The following is a 22,767-nucleotide window of genomic DNA, read 5'->3' on the forward strand; positions in this document are numbered from 1 at the left end:
AATTTCTAGTATGTTTAAAAAGTAAAATGTATTTCCTTCCCTGAATTGAGAAGCTGCTGAAGTACACAATGCCCCAAACACTCCTCGTGCAGTGTGAATCATCCCAACACAGAACGTGTAGTTACAGGTGATGATCATGGTGAGGGCTTGAGCTGTCTCATCCCAGAGCTATTCCTGTCCTCATCCTAATAAGCAGTCTCCTGGTGGGCAGCCAGGATCACTCAGAAAATTCTTCCAGGCAGGAAGCAGCACCATGTAAGTGCCCATTTGCCTTTGCTCTGCCCCAGCAGCAGGAGTGGCAGCAGCTGGCAGGTTGTTTTGTGGTTTCTGTAAGTCAGCACTGAGGTGATGGCTGTGGTGAGCACCCATTCATTTCCTTGGGCTTGGTTTCATAAACCCAACATGCCAAACAGCTCTTTATGGTCTTGTTGCTCAGCAATTTCTGTTTTTCTCCTAATTCTAGATAATAATGGTATTTTATCCAGCTGATGCTACTATTTTCAAGTAAAATGTTGGTGCTATTACTTTACCATATTTTGATAAATGCTCTAAACTGAATAAGTTCACACTTTTAATTCTTCTTGTATTGACAGTAATCTTTCACCAGGAGTAAATTAATATTACTGGTCAAACATGATAAATACAGATTTATTTTCATGAATAACAATGGCATGTCCAGTTTTTATTTCAAATCTATACCTGAGGAATAGTAGTAATTGCAAGGAATTAGAGGCAATGAGAGGCAAATAATGATTACAGAACCACTGACTGTTTATGGTATCTGACCTAGAGAGTAACTGTTTACAAGGTGTCTAGAAATATTAACTATGCTTTTTTTTCACATATAAGCTATCAAATGTCCTTCAGAAGTTAAAGGTGTTAAGTTAAAGTTTCCCTTCAAGACTGTAAGGGAAAAATGCACCCCAGTTAAATGAAGACTGGAGGCTGATACTAATTCTAGAGCTTCTGAGTTATGATATTCTCCCATTCATGCACAGGAATTTAATCCCTGCCCATAAGGAACTCTATAGAAATCAAACAAAGGACCTCCATCAAACAGCACCATGGGTGACTCCTCATGGACATACAGGCTGAGTGTAAAGGCAGAGTGATCTGAACCTTCCTGAGCATCCAAGAGCTGAATACATGGAACAGTCTAACTGAAAACCAGCAAGACAGTTTGTCACTCATATATGACTTAGCTTTCCATTGCCCTGGCATAGTGCTTGCTATTTTATTGATAAATACAGGAAAATAAATTTCATCTGAAGATCTAAGAATTAAAACAGAAAAGGACAGGCAAAGAATCAGAAAAGGGAAAGCAACTGAACAGTCAAATATGGCAGTGCTGCTTTTAAAAAGAAGTTTCTTATATTTCTGTTACAATATGCACCAAATTAAAATTATTATGACTCTAAGCCTAAAGCCTCAGAGAATGTTTATCTTCACTATTGTGTAAAGCACCAGTGATGTACTTGAGACTATATCAGAGTTTAAACCAGAAAAGGATAAAACAAGGTGTATTGAAAGATGCAGGGGAATGCTGTGACTTGGAAATCTCCCTAAAACATATTAAATGAAACACAGAGAGCTTTAAACTGATAGGGTGGCTTCTGTTAATTTCTTAAAAGAAAAGAGTCTCTAAAACCATCTCAGGAAACAGAGACTGCAAACTGCTATGGTGGCAATAGGGAGATTTCTGGAAGACATGGGAAGGAATAAAATAGGCAGGGAAATGTTGCTCTCCAGGCCTGGACATACAGAAGTCATGGTAAAAAATAAGCTCTGAAATGTTAGTAGGATGAAGTTTCATAATAACTGGCACAGGGCTGGAAAAGCTTACAAAGAACAGCCTCACATTTTAGCTCCCAGAGTAATTTTTTCTATGTGATTTGGCATAGCTGCAGGGGGAATGGAGAACTGCAGGTGTAGATCAGGCAGAGGAGAGAGATGAGTCAAAGATGACCGCAAGTGGAGAGAGGTCAATTGAAAAGAAGTAAAGAAGGCAGAGCTGGAGGTAATTTAAACTTCAATTCTACAGCAACTAATGACAGAAATAAGAAAAGAAAAGCTGTCTCAGCTACCTTTTCACTTTCAATAGGTAGAAAATCCCAAGGGAAAATAATCTCACTTAAATTAATATTAGCTATCAAAGTAATAGTTTCAAGACATTAAAACATTTACATCTTCCCTAATTAAAGAGAGGAGGATGCTGTTTGTAAAAGTAGCTTATTCTTAAATGTTACTTAGGGGTTTTCCCTACAGGGAAATAGTCTACAATAGCTAATCCAGAACAGCTATTCCACAGCTGATCCTCGAGTTTGTGCTCTTCTCCCACAGTCAGTGCCTTTTTAGTCCATATTAGAAGTGGGAAAAGAAAAACTAAAAATAAAATTCCAAATACAAAAGCATCTATACAAGATGTTTGCTCAGAAAAGCTTTTATACTTCAAATTCAGGCTCCAGATCTTTCAGAGTATGCCCAGATAGGTAGAAATATTAAAATGAAGCTAACAAAACAAATTGGATTCAAATATTCTTAAACAGAAGAAACAAAAATTAAATAATTGAAATGAAAACATCTGCCTATAAATGTAAGCAAAGCAGGTGTCAGGAGGGGGTCAAGTAGTAGCTTTGTCCTAACTCATAGCTTATATTCCCACCTGTAGATGATGTGTTTTAACTTTTCCTGTGAGAAAAATATCAGTCCCTAATTTGACCAATACTCATAACAAAAATTTAACCACCATCTGGGCATGGTTAATATTTTGTGAAAAACATTTGAAAGAGATGCAAATTGTCTATCAGTTAGCATTGCAGACAATGAAAAGAATTGCAACAGACACACATGCAACAGTTACAATTGCTAATTCATATTAGAGTTTTCTAGTGGAACTCTGACACTTCTATTTTCACTTTCAGCAGCACCAAAGCTATTTCGTGATAAAGACCTCATTTCCTGGCTACATTTCTCAGGTTGACAGTTTTGATGTGAAAATAATAAACAAAGTAAATAAGGTGCTTTTCTGTTAAGTAACAAACCTTTGTTTTGTTTTTGCTATTAGAATGGCTGATCTTCCTGTCTTATGTTTTAATCATATCTGTTCTTTATATCTACTCAAATATGCATTTAAGTTGAATAGCTCTTTCTTTAGCAAATTCAAAAAAATATGGAAAAGACAGTTCATCACTTTACCTCCAATTTGCCATGTGCACAGCCTAACAGCAATAGGTTGGCTCTGTCCCTCTGACAGGAAATAGGAGACCAAGGCCATGCTCCATCACTGGTTGCTGACCACCAGCAAATGACCAGATCTTGCATACAGTTTATTGCCAGGTGACGTTTCATCCTTCTACCTTCTGGTCCAAGTATACCAACATAAGAGATCTGAGGGAAGAAAAAAATGCAGGAAATATTGGAGGTGATAAAATAGCATTGTAGGAGCAAATGGGAGCATTTACTTTGGATGTGTGAGGAAGAATGTATATACACACAGAGCTTTGCGTACATATATCTTCATAGAGGCTGTCTGTAAACGTGAAAAATATCTCCTCAGACAGAAAGACATGCTCACTCTTTTATCTGTGGGGAGGGGATTGGGATGGAAAGGAATATGAGTTAAGAAGGAATTTACTGCAATGACTCCAATCAATACCAAAATGTACAGTCATGGTTACTTGACAGCATCGACCTCCACACAGGATTTAAGCTTAGCCATATTAAATGACAAGTTCTGCAAAACTGACCACGGAGCTAAGGCTAGTGTTTAAGACATAATCAAATATTAAATATATTCTACAGTATTTGAGCAAACATATCTTTCTTATTCCTCCCCAAATGAAGGAATGGAAACACAAACATCCGCTTTGCAAAAGAACATATACTTTTCTGCATAATGTGGATGAGCTACAGCATCATGCGTAAAGTTTATGCAGCTCTTGAGAATTGTGCCTCTTTCTCAGGAAGGATTTGTGGAATTTATTATTCAAACTCTGTTATTTGGAGCATGGTTATTTGAAAACATGAGCAGTGCACCATCTGGGTGACACATGCCAAGGAAATATAGATTGCACCGCATTTCTGCTTAAGGAATTAATGGAAGGTTGATAGCTAGGGGAAAAAAAAAACTATCTTGCCATTGCTGGTCAGCAATAATCGAACCACTTTCTGGGGATTAAGCGCATGGCTAAGCCTACTGGACCAGACACTAGCAAAGGGCAGGGGGTCTTCTTATCAGAGAAATGCTTCTGGAGCCAGTCTCACTACATGACAGATTGCTTTCATATTCCTGTCTGCAAGGCAACAAAGGCTGGCAGTAATGCGATAATGCCAGAGTGCAATGGGTGTTAAGAACCCGTTGCATTTATGTATTGTATTTAGTAAATAATCAGGCTCATCCAAATTGTGATCTCAGCTCTCAACCAAGGCCATTAAAATCAAGGTTAATGCTTTAATAATCCTTTGCTGTTTTTTATATGGTCAAAAAGAACCCTTTTCTATTTGCATGGTCATAATATTATTGACCTCTTCATCCCATGAATACACATAAAAAGGAACTGAAATCAAAGTAATTACCAATGTTGTTCTCTCATGGTAAACATTTAACTCCTTGTTCTGTCTCCTTCAGTAAATTGAAGTGGATTTAAAAAAAAACAGATAGAAAAACTTGAAAAAGTCAATATTTTTAGAATATCCTGTGTTTTACTGGTCAAAATATTTTCACGGGTAAAGATAAAATATACACAATAGTTAGGCGGTAGCTGCTACTTGAATTAGAATAGCTAATTTGGTGACAACACAATTAGGCTGGAAAAGCACAAATACTTCCACAAGTATCGATTAGTCCTATATTGTAGTGTTAACTCTTCATAACAACCACACATGTCATACCAGCCACAAATCTTTGTTGACCTTTATGTCTTGCATTAGACATGTCACTCTCAAACATGAACTCATGTCACTGTGAAAAGGTAAATAATAATAATAGTTGGTTTTCTATTTTGCTGGTCTTTGAGACTGTAGTGATTCATGTAGTAAGTCTTCCTTTATTGTTTCAAAGTGCAAATAAAATTCAAGGTGGAATCAATTAGAAAGGAAGAGCATAGGGAGATTATTTCATTAATTTAGGTATGTATTGCATAAAAAACTTGACTTTTGGATAAATATCAAGCTTTGAGGAGGAAAGCATGGTTGACTTGTTCTTATTATTCACAGAACTCTGGCAGTCCAGCACTGCTGCCAGTTTTGCCCACCATGAGCCTGGACACTGAACAATGTGAGGCTGCTTATCATTACAATGATAATATGACAGAAATGTAATTATATCATTACAAACACTTTCCTCATTGTAGAAATGGGACTGTAAACCCAAATACTACATTTCTCAAGACCATGCCAAAAGTCACAGGCAGAAATGAAGGTTACAATCAAATTTCCTGAATCTTGGCTCCAGATTTTAATCCTGTGTTAGTTCTATAATAGTGCATGCTACCTCTTTCATTCAATTTCTCTCGAACAAAACCCCAACTCAAAAGAACCTTTTTTCCCCCTAAACCCACAATATTAGTAATTGTTACATATTGTTACAAATTATTACAAGTTAGCACAGTTGCAATTCAGGACCACCTTATTTTACTACTGTGAATAACACTACTCTGTCTGTGATCTTCCAGCTTTTGAAGTTTGACCAAAATCAGCCATGAAGAACAGTAAATCAATGCAGAGGGCTGACACAATATTATTGCAGAAGTGAATAATATTTTCTGCAGTCTCACACTGGTGCAATTCTGAAGATAATAAAAATTATATTTAGCTGCCTAACTAGTAAGCCTCACACAAAAGAACATTCAATTAAAAAATGCAAATGCATTTTTTTTGGCTGGTGGAGAAATGTTCCACAGTGATTCCCACTGATTTTAAGAGAAAGCAAAGTTAACGTTGAGCATGGAGGTGTTTTGAGAAGCTCAGCTGCGTCAGCAAAGACCTGAACTTAACAACCCTATTAAGGAGTGTAGCAGATACTTCTGGTTTTTCTAAACATTAAATCAGGAGCTGTGGCCCTCACACTTCAATGACAAAGGCAGTTCACCACAGCTTCTTCGTTAAACTTTCGTGCTATTAAGGAAAAAGCCCCACCACACACCAGGCTCGCTCCCAAAGCACAGCCTCAATGAACACCACAGGCCAGGCACAAGGCACAGCATTTTAAAGTAAAGTATGTATCAGCTCAGTTCCCAGTGAACAGTGAACTGTCTCAAATCCACGTTATAGAGGTTGGATCAATCTTGCAAACACAAGCCATTGCTGAAAAGAGGCCCTGAACTGAAACAGCCTGGAAAATGTATTAGATATTAATCCTAGCAGAAAGTATTTCTACCAAGCAAGTTAAAACACATTATGGCAAAACTTAAATTAAACATAACCTTAAAGAGCTTGCCTTGCATCTGCAAGCTCCCTTATGTGAGGAAGTAAATTACTGAGGGGTTGTCAAGGGGAAAATATTTGCTAGCACAAGATTTTTTTCTTTAATGCTTATCCACTCTGAAATAAATACAATCTCTCTCTGTTGCTCACAACATCTTTCTGTGTTTCTTGGGAAAAGGCTTGACCCTTCTTCATTCTTGCAGTGAACTGGATGCAGCCCCTTCCCTACTTCAACTGTTCAAAGTTAATTGCCTTGGCTGATTATTTTTTCATATTGCTGTAGCACCAAGCACTTCCACCCAAGGAAGTGGTGTCCTGATGCCAAAGTGCTTATGGTTGAAATAAGTTATGTCTACCCAGCCCAACCCACCCACAACACAATGTCATAAATCTTGAGATTAGCTGGTTTCCACTGACCTCCAGACTGGGTAAAGCTCAGACAGTCTAAAGCTCAGTTTAAAACTCTCTCTAGGCTACCTTTCCACTGCTGCTGTCACTGTAGTGAAGACACACTCCCACAAAAAGGGCTGCAAAAATGGAGTATTTCAATCTTCACTGTGTAACTAGTAAATTGAGACAATGAGGCACCAAGTCACTTGCATACGGTCACGCACATAGCTGGCCAGTGGTGAGAAACTCAGCTTCCATATCTTGATTCCTTACTCAGTGGCTTAATTCTAAAAGCAACTTTCCCAACAACACCATTATTGTAAATAGTGGGGAAATAAGGATTTCTGCAAAGAATTACAAAAGTCAGATGGACCTCAGACAGATGACTGAATTATCAGAGCTTCATGTGTTTGTGTCTATCAGCTGAGACACAGTAAGTGACCATGTGTGTTGTCAGCCCACAACACACAAGAGGTAAAACACATTAACTTAAATCTTTTACACTGAGGTTTACCATTACAGACTTTGCCTCATGCTCCTTAAATGCCAAGAATGTGCCAAGGGTCACTTACTGCTGCTCAATGGACACAAGGTAATCTGTCAAGCAGGGGTAACTCAAATGTGTGTCTGAGCCTGAAAATAAACACATTAGAAATCTGGATCCCTTGGTACAGTATTTTAACTCTTTAACTCTGGATGCCATTCTAATGTTTTTTGACTTTTCAGTAACCGCCATTTTTAGAGTTTGAGCTGCTCTGGACAATTATATTAAGGTTTGCAATTTATGTGGCTATACAATATCAGTGAATACCAGTGATACATGATGTATAGTTCCTGCAATATCTGCAGTCACCATTGGCAGCTATACCTTAGAGTCCAAACAAGAGAGTTTTTCCAGTCTTTTGTTTATATCAGGATAATCCATTGTCTTTGTAAACTGAATAAAGCAGAGTTGGTTATGGTCCTCAAATGACAAGATGATGAAATTGTCCGTAAGAACAGCTGAAAAAAAAACAAATAAAAATTGTCAGCACTGTAATACCTGTCTCTAGGAACAAAACAAAGTAGTCAACACTCCACTGAGATGCTGCAAAAAGCAAGTTTTTTCAAGACAGTGCCTTAAATATTACACTGAAAGCCCTGTAATGTCCTAAAATATATCAATGTGTCATCCTGTCAGGACCTTCTTGGAAATGAGAAATAAAGCCTAAGGAATACTCTGATTACATACACCTGAATAAATTATCTCATACCAAAATGCCACTACATTCAAATATACATTTTATGCCCTTCCACATTAATTGTCATCTCAGCATTCAGCCTTCAGTTTATTTATTTCTTATGGTTGCATCCACTAGTATTTTGCAAATGGACCTCATATCACTTTAGCTTGTGTTAAGGGTGATAAATTCAAATGAGTACTCGAGGTGCGTCTGGTATTTTGACATTGCAAGGTTCCTGGTGCTGCTGCAGACATCAAGGAGGCTGTTTCATGCAGGACAAGGCTTTAGAGGGGTCATGAATTCACTGAAAGCTTCACATGGGGGTACCCAAACAATACAAGTAATCAAGATGGAAGAGACTCCCTTGGAGTCTGGAAAAGCTCCATGGAATCCCCACTGTTACCATAAGGGGGTGCTAGACCAAATTAGTTTCAATATAAAAGTGATCAACTAATCTGTCAATGAAAATTACTTAGAAAATTGTCTTGAGAATTTTTCCCAAGAGTTACCCAGTTATTCAAGCAGCACCTACAGCTGAAGAGATGCGTGAGTGTGAAATGAATCATTGGGGTAAGTAGTACCAGATCACTCATGGTTTAAAATGAAGCTGTGCTCAGACTGTAAACTCAGAAACCTCTCCTAAAAGGAAAATGCCAATTAAAGTAGAACCAGATTTAGAAACAAACAAACAACACTCTGTGGAACAGCCTCTGAAAAAGAAACTAAAAAAAAAAAAAAATTATTACTTATATCCCAGATTCTTAAATCTAAATTTTACATATCCTTAAGTAGATTGACAGTTTAGTCTTACATATAGGCATGGAAAACTAGCTACTCAGCTTTGCTTTTCTTTAGTCTGATTTATAACCACTTGCATTTTCCAACAGTCATGTCCTGGCACAACTCTGAAGTATCTGGTATGCAAATGCTAAAGGGTAGAGTTTAGAGCCAAATAATTGCCTTTGAAATGTAACATTAACACTAACATTTTTTGGGGAAAAAAAAGGGTGATAGCGCATCTGATAAGGTGATTCAGAAGCTATAACTGAGATCCTGCAAACACATAAAAATTGAAAACCACTGAATATGGTATCCTCAATATGCATGCACACTGTTAAAACATTTTGATGTCCTCACAGACACAGTTTGCATTAAAGACGAGCTGCAGCACACCTCAGACGCTGATGAAATTTTGCCTATAAATAATAAGAATCAGGAGCACTTTCTTAGATGTAAGAGGATTATAAAAACAGTAGTAATTCTGTATTTTTGTGCACACAATCTGACCTTTATTCCAAATGTTAAGAGGACGCGCTACTCCAAATGACAATTACAAAATTTCATAATTAATTCTGGCAGACTGTAACCCTTATCCGTTTCTACATATACACAATTGCTGAAGAAAGAACTATTATTTTTATACAGGCTTCTTGTGCTAAATGTAGAATTTCTCTTGGCCAGCTTTATAATCACAACCATAATGTGGAGCCAGATTTCGAAAGATGTGCTGTTTCTTTGAATTAAAATTAATTTCTTCTAGGACAACATTATCTCATGTTTCTCATGCAAGGATGGTTCAGTATAAAAATTTGTATTTTGAGCACTATTTGTGTGGGTAACAAAAGCATCTTCTTTTATTGTTCATGAAAATAAAAAACTGCATTGCAATTAAAGTTATTGAGTGGTTTGCTTTTACTGAACAGAGGCAGTTTTATTTCACCTACAGGCTTGTCTGTTAGCAAACATGGAGGTTTAAGAAAATCCTGAATACGTGAAAATAAGGACAAAACATTATATAATGTTATTTAAATAATAAATACAGTTGTCCAAATGTAGCAAAACATATTTCTTGCTTTATTGTTGTTTTAGTTGTAAGCTCATTTACTTAGCAGTATTTTCTGAACAAATATTTCTATGACATATTAAGCCAAAGCAAGGCATGACCAACATTATTTTTTATTGTTTTTTTAAAGACAAAGTATTCCAAATAATTTCCACAAACTACTTCAATTTAGGAATAACCTTAGATCCTATGCTTTCCTACTTTTTGTCACCTGAAAGTAGGAAATCCTCCCCTCAGAAGCAGAGTGCAAAAAATTACAGAAGTAATTAGCAATCCAGTAATTAAGGTGGAGAGTGAAAAAAAGAAGACAAGATAGTAAATGTTTTCTATTCTCTCTGTGTAATTTGTTCATAAAAATGAGGTCCTGGTGAAATTTTTTTAATAAATAAAGATTCTGCAGATATAGTTAAATCTCTGTAGAAAATTAATATTAATTTTCAAGACTAAAATACCATATATTGATAAGAAAAGATCAGTGACACACAGTATTGGAGTTTCTTAAAACCTAGGCCAATATTCAATAGATGCCTGGGTAGAGAGAAAATTAAATCATTAGAGATCAAACTTGAACTAAATGCATGTTCTTACTAGAAGGATGTAATGTGGGCTTACTCTTAAAAATTTGGAAGGTAGTGCACATGTAATATGGCTCACACCAAAATTTCTCCTGCTTCTGCAGAAGCCAAGATACCAGTTGATTTCTCAATGCTATGAGTCATATCATAAAGCTGCGGAAAACAGAGACATTTTTGCAAGTTTTCTTCTGCATTAAATGAAAACTTAATTTTCTGCAGTCACTAGTTAGTAACAATAGGGAAATTCTGGGTGTCAAGAAACTAAATCAGAACACCTTCATGTAACTAATGTTATCCAGTCTTTTTCAAGAACAACTTTAACAATAACTATCTCATGCAATTATTCAATTGGCTAATGTTTGGTTCTGTCCCATTTTCCCACTTAGGAAATAAACATGACAAGTTCAAATGGCATGCTCACAGTGATTACAGTGTGTAAGAAACAGGACTTTAGAAACCCATGCAGCATTTGACAAGCCTGAAAACTTTGATGTTAAATATTATTCTTAAAGTGCTCTTAGTCCTGAGGGTTGTAACTATAGCATTACATGCAATTACTTGTTGTGTTTGCAAGTCCCCAGTGGCAATAATTAGTCTACCTGTTGACATACTGTTTCTCTACTCTATTGTAAATGCAGGCAATTGATTTGCACATGGGTGTAATTACCATCACTGATGGTGTCGGAGATGAGCTTCCCCACCAGGGTCCTGTCAATCACCACCTTCTCCAGCTGTGGCCCAGAAAGGCTTAGGGACACCAAAATACCTGAGTGAAAGAGGAGCTGAATCCAAAGAGTGAGAAAACAAGGCATCAAAAATCATGAATAAAGTGAAACGTTCCAAGGTACATATTAGCAGCCATCCATTACGTAGTAATCTAATTTTCAAAATTACAAAAATGAATTAATATTGATGTGAAGATGTCTTATAATGGCTTTGAAAGCTTTTTCAATGAAAGAGAGAGATGTAACACAATGCTGAATTATAATGGTACAAAAACTACAATTGCTGTACACTTGAAGAAGTAGCTAAGTCCCCAAACGTTACATAAAATATGCTGAATTTTTCGGTTAAAAACAGAGATGAAAAATCTGTTTTGAAAGAGGGAGGGAATTACACTGATCACTCTATCATCCATAGACCTGATATTTTCAGTATAAAGTAAATGCATAGCCTGCATGTAAAAATGTAACGTAGGGTTTAATATAATTCTATGTTATTATCAGAAATTAAAACCAGCACCTTTTTGTTGTTCCTGCTATTTCTGATCATTCATATTTTGTTTAAATAAATAATTGCGCCCTACCACAGAGATAGCTGTGAGCTCCCAATAAATCCATTCACTCAGTGACATAATGTTTTAGATGTCTCTCTTAGAAAGAAAGAATTTAAGCTATTGGACAGGGTTATTTCAGAGTTAATTGAATATTCATGCCTAATTAATTTAAATTAAATTATACATATAATCTCAAAGACTAAGTCACAGTATTTATCAGTTCCTTCTTATGCAATATCTTCTATGACAGAGAGAATGCTCTGTGGGAGGAGTTATGAAAAACGTTTATTTTTGCATAATTAAACCATTAGTCATTTTCTGAATGTAACTACTACAGCACAGGAATTCAGAAAACAGAGCCCATAAAAAGAATTCTCTGGGGAAAGACCTCTGCGGACAAGTCTAGAGGGTCCTCCAAAGGCCAGGAATCTGGGACTCCAGCTCTTACTTCTACCTAACAGTAGATTTTTAAAGAAATCCCTGTGCTTTTAGAAAACTTAACTACTAAAGAAACACTTATTCTTGTAGGAGAATTTGGCAGAAAAAATATCCTGTTTGTTCTGTGCTAGAGCTGTGAGACAAACATGATATAATCTTTAGAATTTTCATGCAGTGAAATCCACTGGATTGTATAATAAATAAAAAGTTTGGGACAGCAATTGGGCATGTCCCTTATGCAGTGCTCTGCTCCCAATAATTTAGTTATGGAAATTCTCATTTATACATATTTTGCTACATTACCTCTGAGCTCTCCAAAGAACAGAACAAGTGCATGTAAAGAAATTATTTTCCTGCCCTTGCACCTTTCATCAACATATTTTAAAAATAAATTCTAGTGATGTGTGAAGTAGAAACAAATAAAACCCTCTGATGTGAAATGAATTTCTAAGAACAAATAATTAATTCCCATCCTGCCAAAGTCTAATCATACATTCATTTGATAGATATATATAGTCAATGTTGCAATATTCCCTGTCATGACAGATGTCCTTTAAGGTTTTGTCCTAGTAAAAATGTTAGACACGCTTACACTCATGCAGCTTTTATTACAATCTTTCAAAACTTCAATTTTTCCTTATGTTGAAGTTAGATTAGATAAAATCACAATTTATTTCCAACTTGGTAACATGAAGTCCAGCAAGGTTTGACTACAGTTGGCTGTAACTGTCCAAAAAACCTGCTGGAAAAAGTGAGGGTTGAAACCCAGGAGCTACCAAACTGTGATGTAAACAGCCTGACAGAGGAGAGTAAAACACCTCCAGTCTTTCAGTGTTATGTGCCAACAAGAGGGATGATGCAGTCAGGGTGCAAATTCACTTTATGCCTATGTATTAATTTTCTGCTAATGGCATAAATCACACCTGTTACAGAGCTAGACTAGAAATCAATGAAAACCTCCCCAGTGTTTCACGAGACATTTATATAAATATATAAATGTTATGCTAATGGGTATGCTTTGCTTTACATCTATAAACTAGTTAAAAACCAATGTTAAGGATTTTCAGTACTGTACAGATCTCTGTGATATCACTATGGCATGACAGAATCATAGATAGTAGATAAATGTAGTATCATTTCCATTACTTCTATTGTTTCTCCTATTGTGCTCCCTCCTTCTTTCATTTTACAGCAAAACATTCGTTCTTGTTACTTTCCTCAGAACTCTGAGATATTTGGGAAATCTTAAATTGTATTTTAACAAATTTTTGTTACAATAACTTAGTGCAGTTGGTCCATAGGTTTAAGTTCATTCTCTAGGAACTTTTAGAGTCTAAATTGAAAAGATTAATCAAAGACTTTACACACTATATTGCCATGTAAGGTTAGTATTTCCTCCATCTCCCATTAAAAATGTTTTGGATTAGAACTGAGGCTTTTTAAAAACTAGTTCTTAGAGTTTGCCATGAAGTACAAGCAGGCGCTTAAAGAGAACAGGTGGAGTCACCACCCCTGGAGGTATTAAAGATGTGTAGATGTAGAACTCATGGGCAAGTTTTAGTGATGAACTTTGGAGCATTAGGTTAACAGCTGGACTCACTCTTAAGGGTCTTCTCAATCCTAAATGATTCTATGATTCTGTGCTATCTTTCATCAAAAATATTCCATAAAAGAGAAAATATTTATGGGCTCAAATTGAAACTACTATTTCAATTTGCTGCATTCTGTGTAGTCTGTGCAAAGACTATTCCATGATAGTAAGATTTAGGTGCTGTTACACCTAAGCTTGCCCAGTTAAACTCATATTTTGGTGGATGGGAGCAGTCCAGTCAGAAGCACGAATGAATATAAAGTAAATAAGGAAGATTGCAGACTTGGCTTGAACAGGGATACACAGTGATCCAACTCCAAAGGGAACAGCCCATAAATGCTGAGGAATAAAAGCCAATGTAAGAGGCATTATTTACACAAGGCACTACATAATTCCATCTAAGAGATATTAAATTAGGGAAAGAAATTCACAATGATTAAACACATTGTAAATTTTTCAGATTGAAGTACTGTGATGGGAAAAATAAAATCAGAATAGCTATCTCCAGAGTTTAAAGAGTCACAAGGTGTTCCTAAATAAAATATGAAAGCATGACTTCATACCTATTGGAAGAATAAGGCAGAAACTTTGTACTTGAATGTAGTCTGTGTAAAAAGTTTGGGCACCTGGTTATTCTCCATACTGGGAAGGAAGGGCCACTTAATTTCTCTGTTACAGAGGAATTGAACGTGGAGACTTTGATAGAAAGGATTATGTATTTTATATGCCAAAAATTGCTCTCCACTGAGCAAGAAAGGCATAAGCAGCAGAGGATACTCAAGGGAAGACTTAACTCTTCCCTTCTCCAATAGCAAAGTGCTCTAATATATATTTGAGATAGTTTTTATTAAGCGAAGGACTTAAGTGCAAGTTCATGACTTACAGACTTTAGTACAACTTAAGCATCTACTTAAGTAGATCCCTTTATCCTCAGAAGCCTGAGCTCTTGACTCCTCATTCATGCAGCTCAGCTGCTTATCAGCTCTTCTACCTAAAAAGATACCGGTGGAGCAAAGCCAGGATTTGCTTCTATCTGATTAAAATTGGAAGAGAAGGAAAATATGCCTGTAAAAAATATTGCTGCAAACTGTTTTCCCTTAGAGAGCCCAACTGACAAAGGAATATGCAAAAGGAGAAGAGATTTGCAAAGCACTTCTTGTTCAAGCAGGTTCCCAGGGTTTTTCCCCACCTCTTCATTCCAGATTGCTTTCTTAGCCACCCCACCGTAATTACTGTGTTGCATGCCTTATTACAGATGAAGTTATTGTTGTTACACGTTACTGTTTCACAATAATCAATGCATTTGTACTTCTAGCTCCAAATATCTAAAACCACACAACACATTAATGGTTGTGATCAAAAGCAACCAAAAGAATTTAATATGAGGGCAGTGTTCCTCTTAGTAATAGGGGATGGGCGCTGGCTTCTCACATATTCTAGACAGAATGTCTTGGTTTTGATATCAAATGTGCTACGTCACCATGTGCCTTGCTAAATGAGTTTGTTAATGGGCATTGTACTGACAGAACAAGCAAGAAAATATTGCTGTGGAGCTCAATTCAGAATCCAGTTCTAAGTATGTTGACGATGGCAACAAAAAAACTATTTATACACATATGTAAATTGCAACAAAAATACAACTAAATAAAATCAAAACAATTTAGCAAAGTAGACATAAATCTTTTTCATTAGCAGGTAACAGATATGATTCATAGCTAGTGCTTGGCTTTTATACAATAAACTGTATAACAAGGTTGGCATGTGCTTAATTCAACATCATAATGCAAATAGTAAAACTAAAATAAATTTGGAAATCAAATGTTTCAGCTAGATCTCATTTATTTTTATTGCTTTATATTGTAAAACCAAACCTTAAGCAATGGCATCATTTCATAGGAAGATTTCATGATTTTGTGGCAAAACTTAAAAGCATTCCAAAGAATTAGAGAAGGAGACAAAGACAAGAAGCAGCCAGATCAGAGCTGAGTAAACTCAACAATACTGATAAAATTAATTCCTTAGGTTATTACTCCTTGGCAGGGAAAGCTGAAGAGCACAGTGGCATCTTATTGTAAAGACTTCTTGTCTTTTTCCTGTCATCCTTCTTTTATGGTTTATTTATTTTCCTTTGACATCAGCTAACTGAAGATTACAGGATTATTTCAGCAACTCAACACAGGTCATCAAAGTTGGGGATCAGAAGTACCATACAGAAATGGTGTGGGTTCAGACCCTACTGGAACAGAGCTAAAGAGAAGACCTCAGTCCTTTAGGACTCAACTAAGCTCTTCTAAATACGAGAGCAAGCTCCTTGACAAAAATCCCTGTACTGTCTAGCTTATGTTTACATGAACTGGCACATCATCTATTTCAGATGCTCTAAGTAGTGGTGGAATGTACACTTAGGACTGCAAAAATAAAGGACATTGGGGTTTTTTGGCAATGGACAAGAAAGTAAATACAAAACTTCTTCTGCACTGATTGCACACCAAAAAAAAAAAAAAGAATATAGCATAAAATGAAATACTGGCCAGTATTATGGTCATTCTAGGCAAACTCATATAGAAAAGCCAACTTTGAGAAACACACTCATGCAAGGGACAAGATAATCTGCAGGCAAGACAACTGGATTTCTCATTGGGGCATTTGCATGGAGTCTAATTGGCCATTTGCACATGAACAGTTAACATGACTGCACACTCAATTTTGGCAGATGCACGTTTAAAATTACAGGCTCCAATTTTTGCCTGTGGGCCACTTCTAAGATGGAAGTGCTGGAGGAAGAATGAGGGATTAGAAATAGTGGTATATTAGATATTTAGGCTACAAAAGGCACACTGGCAGCAGCCTTATGATTGTTTTGCACAAAATCTGAGAGAAATCACACTACTCTTTTAAAGCATAGTCTTGCTTTCATTGCAGCACCTTTCAGTTTTCATTCCATTTGTCTTGCTCAAGGTACAGCAGCCACTGAGTTTCTGGATGGCACATTGTTATTACAATACAAAGGGAACTGCTTCTGGTTCAGCTACAGGTATGGCAGATTCAAATATAAATAACATTTAATCAAAAATGGGAAAATGTGGTTGTTGAATTAAATATTTTAATTTCTATAAAGTTTGTTTGACCTTGTATTGCTACTAAAACCAAAGGAAAAATAGACACTATAATTAAAACCATATGATCAAATTTAGGCCCAAACACTGAAATTAAGAAAATCAGGGTAATTTCCTACATGTTCTTCATGCTGTTTGTCTGACACATTGCTTTAACTCTCCAAAGTTAATGCAAATACAGACTCTTCCCACTAGGCCTGGTATTCATCCAAAAAAGGCTGTGAATACATCAGTGTTATGCCACAGATGACATCATTGCGTGGTAAGCACTCTCTGCTGAAACAGTTAATTAGTATTCTACTTAGAATTAAAAATAAATATACAACATCTTCTCCAGAAGCTTCACAACATTTGCATCAAAGAGGGACAGTTCAATTATTGCTGCCAAATACTCAAAAACAGATGAGCAGCAGAAAAACAAACTATCTGACATCAAAATTGATAGAAGACAGATTTTCTGTTCTAGACTCATCCAAATGATTAATTTTTCTCTATTTATTTTCATTTGTTGGAGGTCTTTTATTTTCAGGAAGACAGAAAGTAGAATAACACAATTGTTTTGGCAAAACACTCTAACCCTTGTTGGAGATTTCAATAATCAGCCACTATTAAGCAAAAACATTTTGTTTTGTGATTGAGAAACCAAAAGCAGAATTTAAGGACAGAGAAATTACTATGATTTTTATCTGGAACTTTCACACTGGTTATGTTATAACCTGTACCATCACTTATAGTCTGGCCTTAGAAGCCATCTGAAAAACACCCCAAATACTCAATTTATTAAACTACTCCTTTTTATGGTTCAATACCTAATACACTAAGATGAAAACACCCATCTCATTTATTTCCCATCTCATAGAAGAAATAAATTAAATTGCATTTGTCTCATTCATGTTGATGTAAGCCTGAAATAACCTAGAGGATGTGAAGTTAAAAAATAAAGAAGAATTTTATACAGGACTGATAGCCAAAGGTGTTATATTATGTAGGCAGGACAACACATCTGGCAAGAAGTTTACTTTTCCAAAGTATGTACTATACACATTGCAGGTGGATGCTGATGAATGGGAGGGGAAGGAAAATGGTAAAAGGGAGAATGGACAAGGAAAGCAAATGAAGAGACAGCAAACTGGGATGCAAATGAATGCACTCACAGCTAATTGACTTGGTGTTTCTTAACCAAATTCCTTTCCTAATCAGAACAACAATAACAGGAAAAAATGATTCCCCCAAATTAGCAATTAATATTTAAATCAGCTCTAGAAGATTAACATTCACAGATGTATACTATGTAATTTGTATGTGAATGATATACATTTACTAGCAGTAAGATCTGATAGGCAAATGTAGCTTAGACAATCATATTTTTATTATTGATGTGAAAAGACTACATACCATTTGGCATATCAAGCATTTAAAAATTTTGCTATTCTCAAAGGCATTTCTAGAATTTTAGCTGTACAGTGTTTGGATATTTAACAATCATTCTGCTGACACACATTTGGAACTACTTGAATAAGAAGGAAAAATTATGAGTCTGGAAAAGCAAAAAAGTTAGAAGACAAAGTTCCTTTTTTGAAACAGTAATATTGACAAATATTCCCCATGCCAAAGCAGTTTCAAATATGATGCATTTCCTCATGAAGGTTGTATAAACATACAAAATTCACTACATATGTTTTTCAGAAGAAGCACATGATTATGGAGCACTTCATGTTCAGCTCTCCTCCCTGCTCTACTGTTCTTAGTGAGGATGTGAAAAGGGGTTTCTTGTACACAAAATGTGGAACTCATATAGCCAGAGACATAACTATTTGTGTGCCACATGTCACAATATCTTTTATCACATAACTTGATTAATGATCTTGTTGGTTTAGAGTAATAACTTCCCTTCCATATTACACAAGCATAAAGTAAAAAGATTTGTGACAGGTAAATAGATAATTAAGACATAAAAATAATATAACACAGATTCCAGACCTGTCTATATATTTTAATACATAACTGCTCCCTCAGCCTGCTGTTTTGAGGTACAGGATGTTTTCAGTTTCCCTAAACAGTAATAGTAATAATAACAATAACAATAATTAACAATAATAATAGTAATCATCACCATCATCATCTCACAGAATCAGGGCCTTTTAATGTAATTTCTTTGTGTTGATAAACCCCAGGCTTTTTCTTTGAAGGACTTTTTTCAGGGTAGAAATTTAAATAAACCAAATTTACTTAACAAGGTCCCACATATTAAAAAAACTCCAGTGATTTTCTGTGTTAACATTTTAACACTACTGCTCCCATCACTGAATGGCTGTTCAGCACCACCAACTGAACACTGCAAGACCTTTTGATGACACTGTACCTGACAAGTATGTTTGTTCTTCCACTTGCTCAGCACACATGGAGTGTTCTGCATTAAGTCCTATAGGACAACAGAAAACAGAGAATGGAGTTGGCAGCACACATTGTCACTATCAGTTAACAGACTTCTGATTTTCCAGTTAACAGATGAAAAATGCCACACAAAGATGCAGCTGTTTCAGAAGAGCCCACCAGACAAAAGCACATTTATCATCACTGGGAGAGTTGGATCTTTATTAAAATTAAAGCTGTTGAAAGAGGTTTGAAAACCAGATTAGATGTTGCTGTGCTTGAACCTTTCTGAACCATACCTCCACCTCCTTGAGTGCATCTCGCAGTTTGTCCGCTCGCTTGGTTTTCAGGATCCAAGGATAATCTCGAGCTGTCAAATAAAAGTGAGGGGAAAAAAAATAAAGATGGTAGAGAAATGTGTATATGTAAGTGACTGTATACATATAAAGTGTGTGTGTGCAAACACACATTTATATGTGTCATTTTAAAAAAAGTTCTATGAGTTGAATTCCTTCCACAAATCCAAGATTTCTAGGAGTTGCCTTACATGTAGAACTTACCTACAGCTGGAAGGAAATGGCCATGGTTTCTACTGTCAAAGGGTCTGGTTTTGGAAGGCTCAATCATAGGAACAGTTGGCAGGCTCTATCCACAATGACCATGATTTCCCCATGGTAATTGTATGGAAAGCTTACCCAGCTGCTAGGCACTTGCAGTGAAAAAGTATCTGCTGTTCAGTATATTAACTCAGTTTCAAGTTTCAAGCATCCTAAATAGATTCTATTCTTCTGAACTAACATTTCATTGCCTAATTTCAAAAAGCAGGCACTAACATGTCTGCAAAATATATATGCATGAATATGTGCATATATAGAAATATTAACTACAGGCAAATGTGAATGCCATAACTTATGGAGTCTAGTTATTTATAGGATTTTCTTGCAAATTTAGTCTGAAGAATCTGCCAAGTCAAGCAAAGAAAAAGCTGCATGACTGCTGAAGTCCTTTAACAAATTTATTAGTGTTCAGCACACTATTGTGAAAATCCTGGCCTAATACATTAATTTGAGCAACCAGGAGGCAAAGCTTCCTCTGGAGTTGCCAATAACTGTCTTGTTTCATGGCTGAGAATCAGGCTCTAATAACTTGTGAAATTTCTTCATTTAAAAGTGAGCAGTTTTCTGCTCATAAGTGTACAATAAAACCATGAGAAACTAGAACACATTGTTTATAATCTATTCCTATTTAAAGGAAACCTGATGAAAAGTTTTGAGCTCCAAGCTGTCAGTTTGTATGCCAACTTCCAGACTGAATGACTTAGCAGTTGTGCTTAAACCTCCCTGCAAAAAGCAGCTCACAATAGAAGTGCTATACAGTGAAAAAATGAAGGATTTCAAACATCAACAAAAGAGGACACCAGCATACAACTTCTCTTTGTGTTTCATTGGACTGAAGCCAGCGTTGGTGGAACTGTTATGATAATATTAATTAGGCATGTAAGATCACATTTTCAATGGGTGCTTTCATAAATACTGGAATATTTATCCACATATGCAAAATGGGAAATTGCCTGTACAGATACCAAACTATCTGTACAAATCAACAGCTGTGAATAAAGTTTCCCAGTGCTCCTCTTTGCAAAATATGCTGTGCAGGGTCCGTGCCAGGGGCACCCCTGCATTCCCAGGGACAAGGTGCAGCAGCTTGAGGTCCTGTTGCCCATCACACATGTAAAAGGCACCACTGGGGCTGCTGGTGACAAGGGTTATCTGGGCCTGCTCCTCCTTTCACACAAGCAGTCCTGTGGGATACCACTACACTGAGCACAGTGATGCAAACCTGTGAGGCTCCTCCCTGCCTAGAGCCCTCCCTCACCTGCCCACCTTCCCAGAGCTGCACTGACCCCGCCTGACACAGCATCCTCTGCAGCAGGTGTGGATTTGTCACATGGCTGCACCTTCACACCCATCCCCAGCGGGGCTTCAGCCTGCTCCAAACACACCTTGCAGTGATGGGAAGAACTAATCCTTCCAGAACACATTTTGCCTTCATATGCATGCACAATTCCATGAGAATTTTCATTTGGATAAGCTAACAGCACAGACGTGGCTTTGTGAAGTTATCTAAAAAATCAATTTGATTTTTCAGAGTTGTCATGTAATAATGCTTGAGCATTAATATACACTCTGAGCAATGCAGGAGTTGTAAAACTTGAGGTAAAGAAAAGTTTTACTAATATAAACATCACTAACTGTCACAGTACTGCTCTGTGATAGCATGAACTGAAATTGCCTTTAACCAGGTGATGCAGGGACAGTGTAAATGTTTCAAAGCTAAAACCATTCTATGAAGGCAACTGATTATTAGTCTGGAATTATTATTAGTTATTATTATTAGTCTATTTGGCTGAAAGTATTTTAGTTACAATTTCCAGTTTTAAGCCAGTTGGTGTTGCAAGGTCAGAGACAATTGGGAAAATGTTTATTGCTCATCTGCTAAGTAAATTTCATAAGGAAAAATCTGGGTTATTTTTGTGATTCCTTTTGACAATGAACTGGAAAAGCAATAAACGTTGCCATGCTTAGTGACAGGGAAAAAAAACCCAACAGATTGCAAATATACCAGGAAGGAAAAATTACAAATTTTCAATTGTTTTGTGCTGTGTAGTTCTGTGATCATCAGTCTTAGATGACATGTGCAGAAAGTTACATTGGAAGCAGTCTGAGGTTATTTTAATGCTCTTCCAGGGGCATAACCAATCCAAATTTGCTATTTGATCTTACTGTAAGAAGAAACTCAGAAAATATCCTCACATTCTGCTAGCTTTTGCTTCTCTTCTAAGTAAGTGTACTTCATCTGTGATGCTAAAGGAAAGAGGATGAAAACATGAATTAATCCTTACAACTGCTGTCAGCAAATACTAATATTAGCGAGAAGACCAGCACAGTTGGATAAAACACAGAAATTTCCAAACCACTCCAGGCAGCCCCGGTGCTTTCAGCCTGCAGGGCAGATGTGTCAGACTGGCAGCGAAAGCAAGGCTGGCACCGGTGGGCTGGCACGGCCGAGCCCCAGCCCCGCAGGCAGGAGCGCGGTCCGCCGGCTCCGTCGGTCCGTCAGCCCCAGGGGAACAGCGCTGGGACGGGCGGCAAGGGGGGAACCCCAGCCCCAGAGCCCCTCCGGCCCCTGGGGACACTCGCAGGATCGGCAGGATTAATGAGATCAAGGCAATGGATCGCCCGCCCCGGAATGGCCACTCCCGAGGGCAGGCAGAGATGCCCTCTGCTGGGATCCCGGCGGTCACCCGGCCGTGCCCTGGGCTCCACACAACACAAAATATCTTAAACCCCGCAAGAATTCAGAGTGTAAAATCCCACTGGGGTTTTTAGTTACATAATGGTTGGGTCTATGTGATTTTTTTTTTTCCTTTTTTCCCCCCTTCTGTGGTTTAAAGTTTTAAAATATTCCTACATAAGTTTGGAGAGAGAAACTCTTTCTGTGTTTCCTTATTCCATAGAA

General features: G+C 36.9%; 1 protein-coding gene across 1 annotated transcript in view; it reads right to left on the reverse strand.

Moving 5' to 3' along the window:
* The window catches only part of WDPCP (WD repeat containing planar cell polarity effector), a 147,747-nt gene that overhangs the window by 77,936 nt on the left and 47,044 nt on the right, over window positions 1–22,767 (reverse strand). Inside the window, exons 5-10 of the mRNA XM_059468455.1 lie at window positions 22,062–22,112; window positions 19,548–19,618; window positions 19,238–19,297; window positions 11,122–11,236; window positions 7,682–7,815; window positions 3,196–3,387 (exon numbers count right to left, since the gene is read on the reverse strand). Of these exons, the coding sequence (XP_059324438.1) occupies window positions 3,196–3,387; window positions 7,682–7,815; window positions 11,122–11,236; window positions 19,238–19,297; window positions 19,548–19,618; window positions 22,062–22,112 (623 nt within the window). The remainder of the gene's footprint in view (window positions 1–3,195; window positions 3,388–7,681; window positions 7,816–11,121; window positions 11,237–19,237; window positions 19,298–19,547; window positions 19,619–22,061; window positions 22,113–22,767) is intronic.

The sequence above is a fragment of the Ammospiza nelsoni genome, chromosome 3, assembly GCF_027579445.1.
Source record: "Ammospiza nelsoni isolate bAmmNel1 chromosome 3, bAmmNel1.pri, whole genome shotgun sequence".
Taxonomy (NCBI): Eukaryota; Metazoa; Chordata; class Aves; order Passeriformes; family Passerellidae; genus Ammospiza; species Ammospiza nelsoni.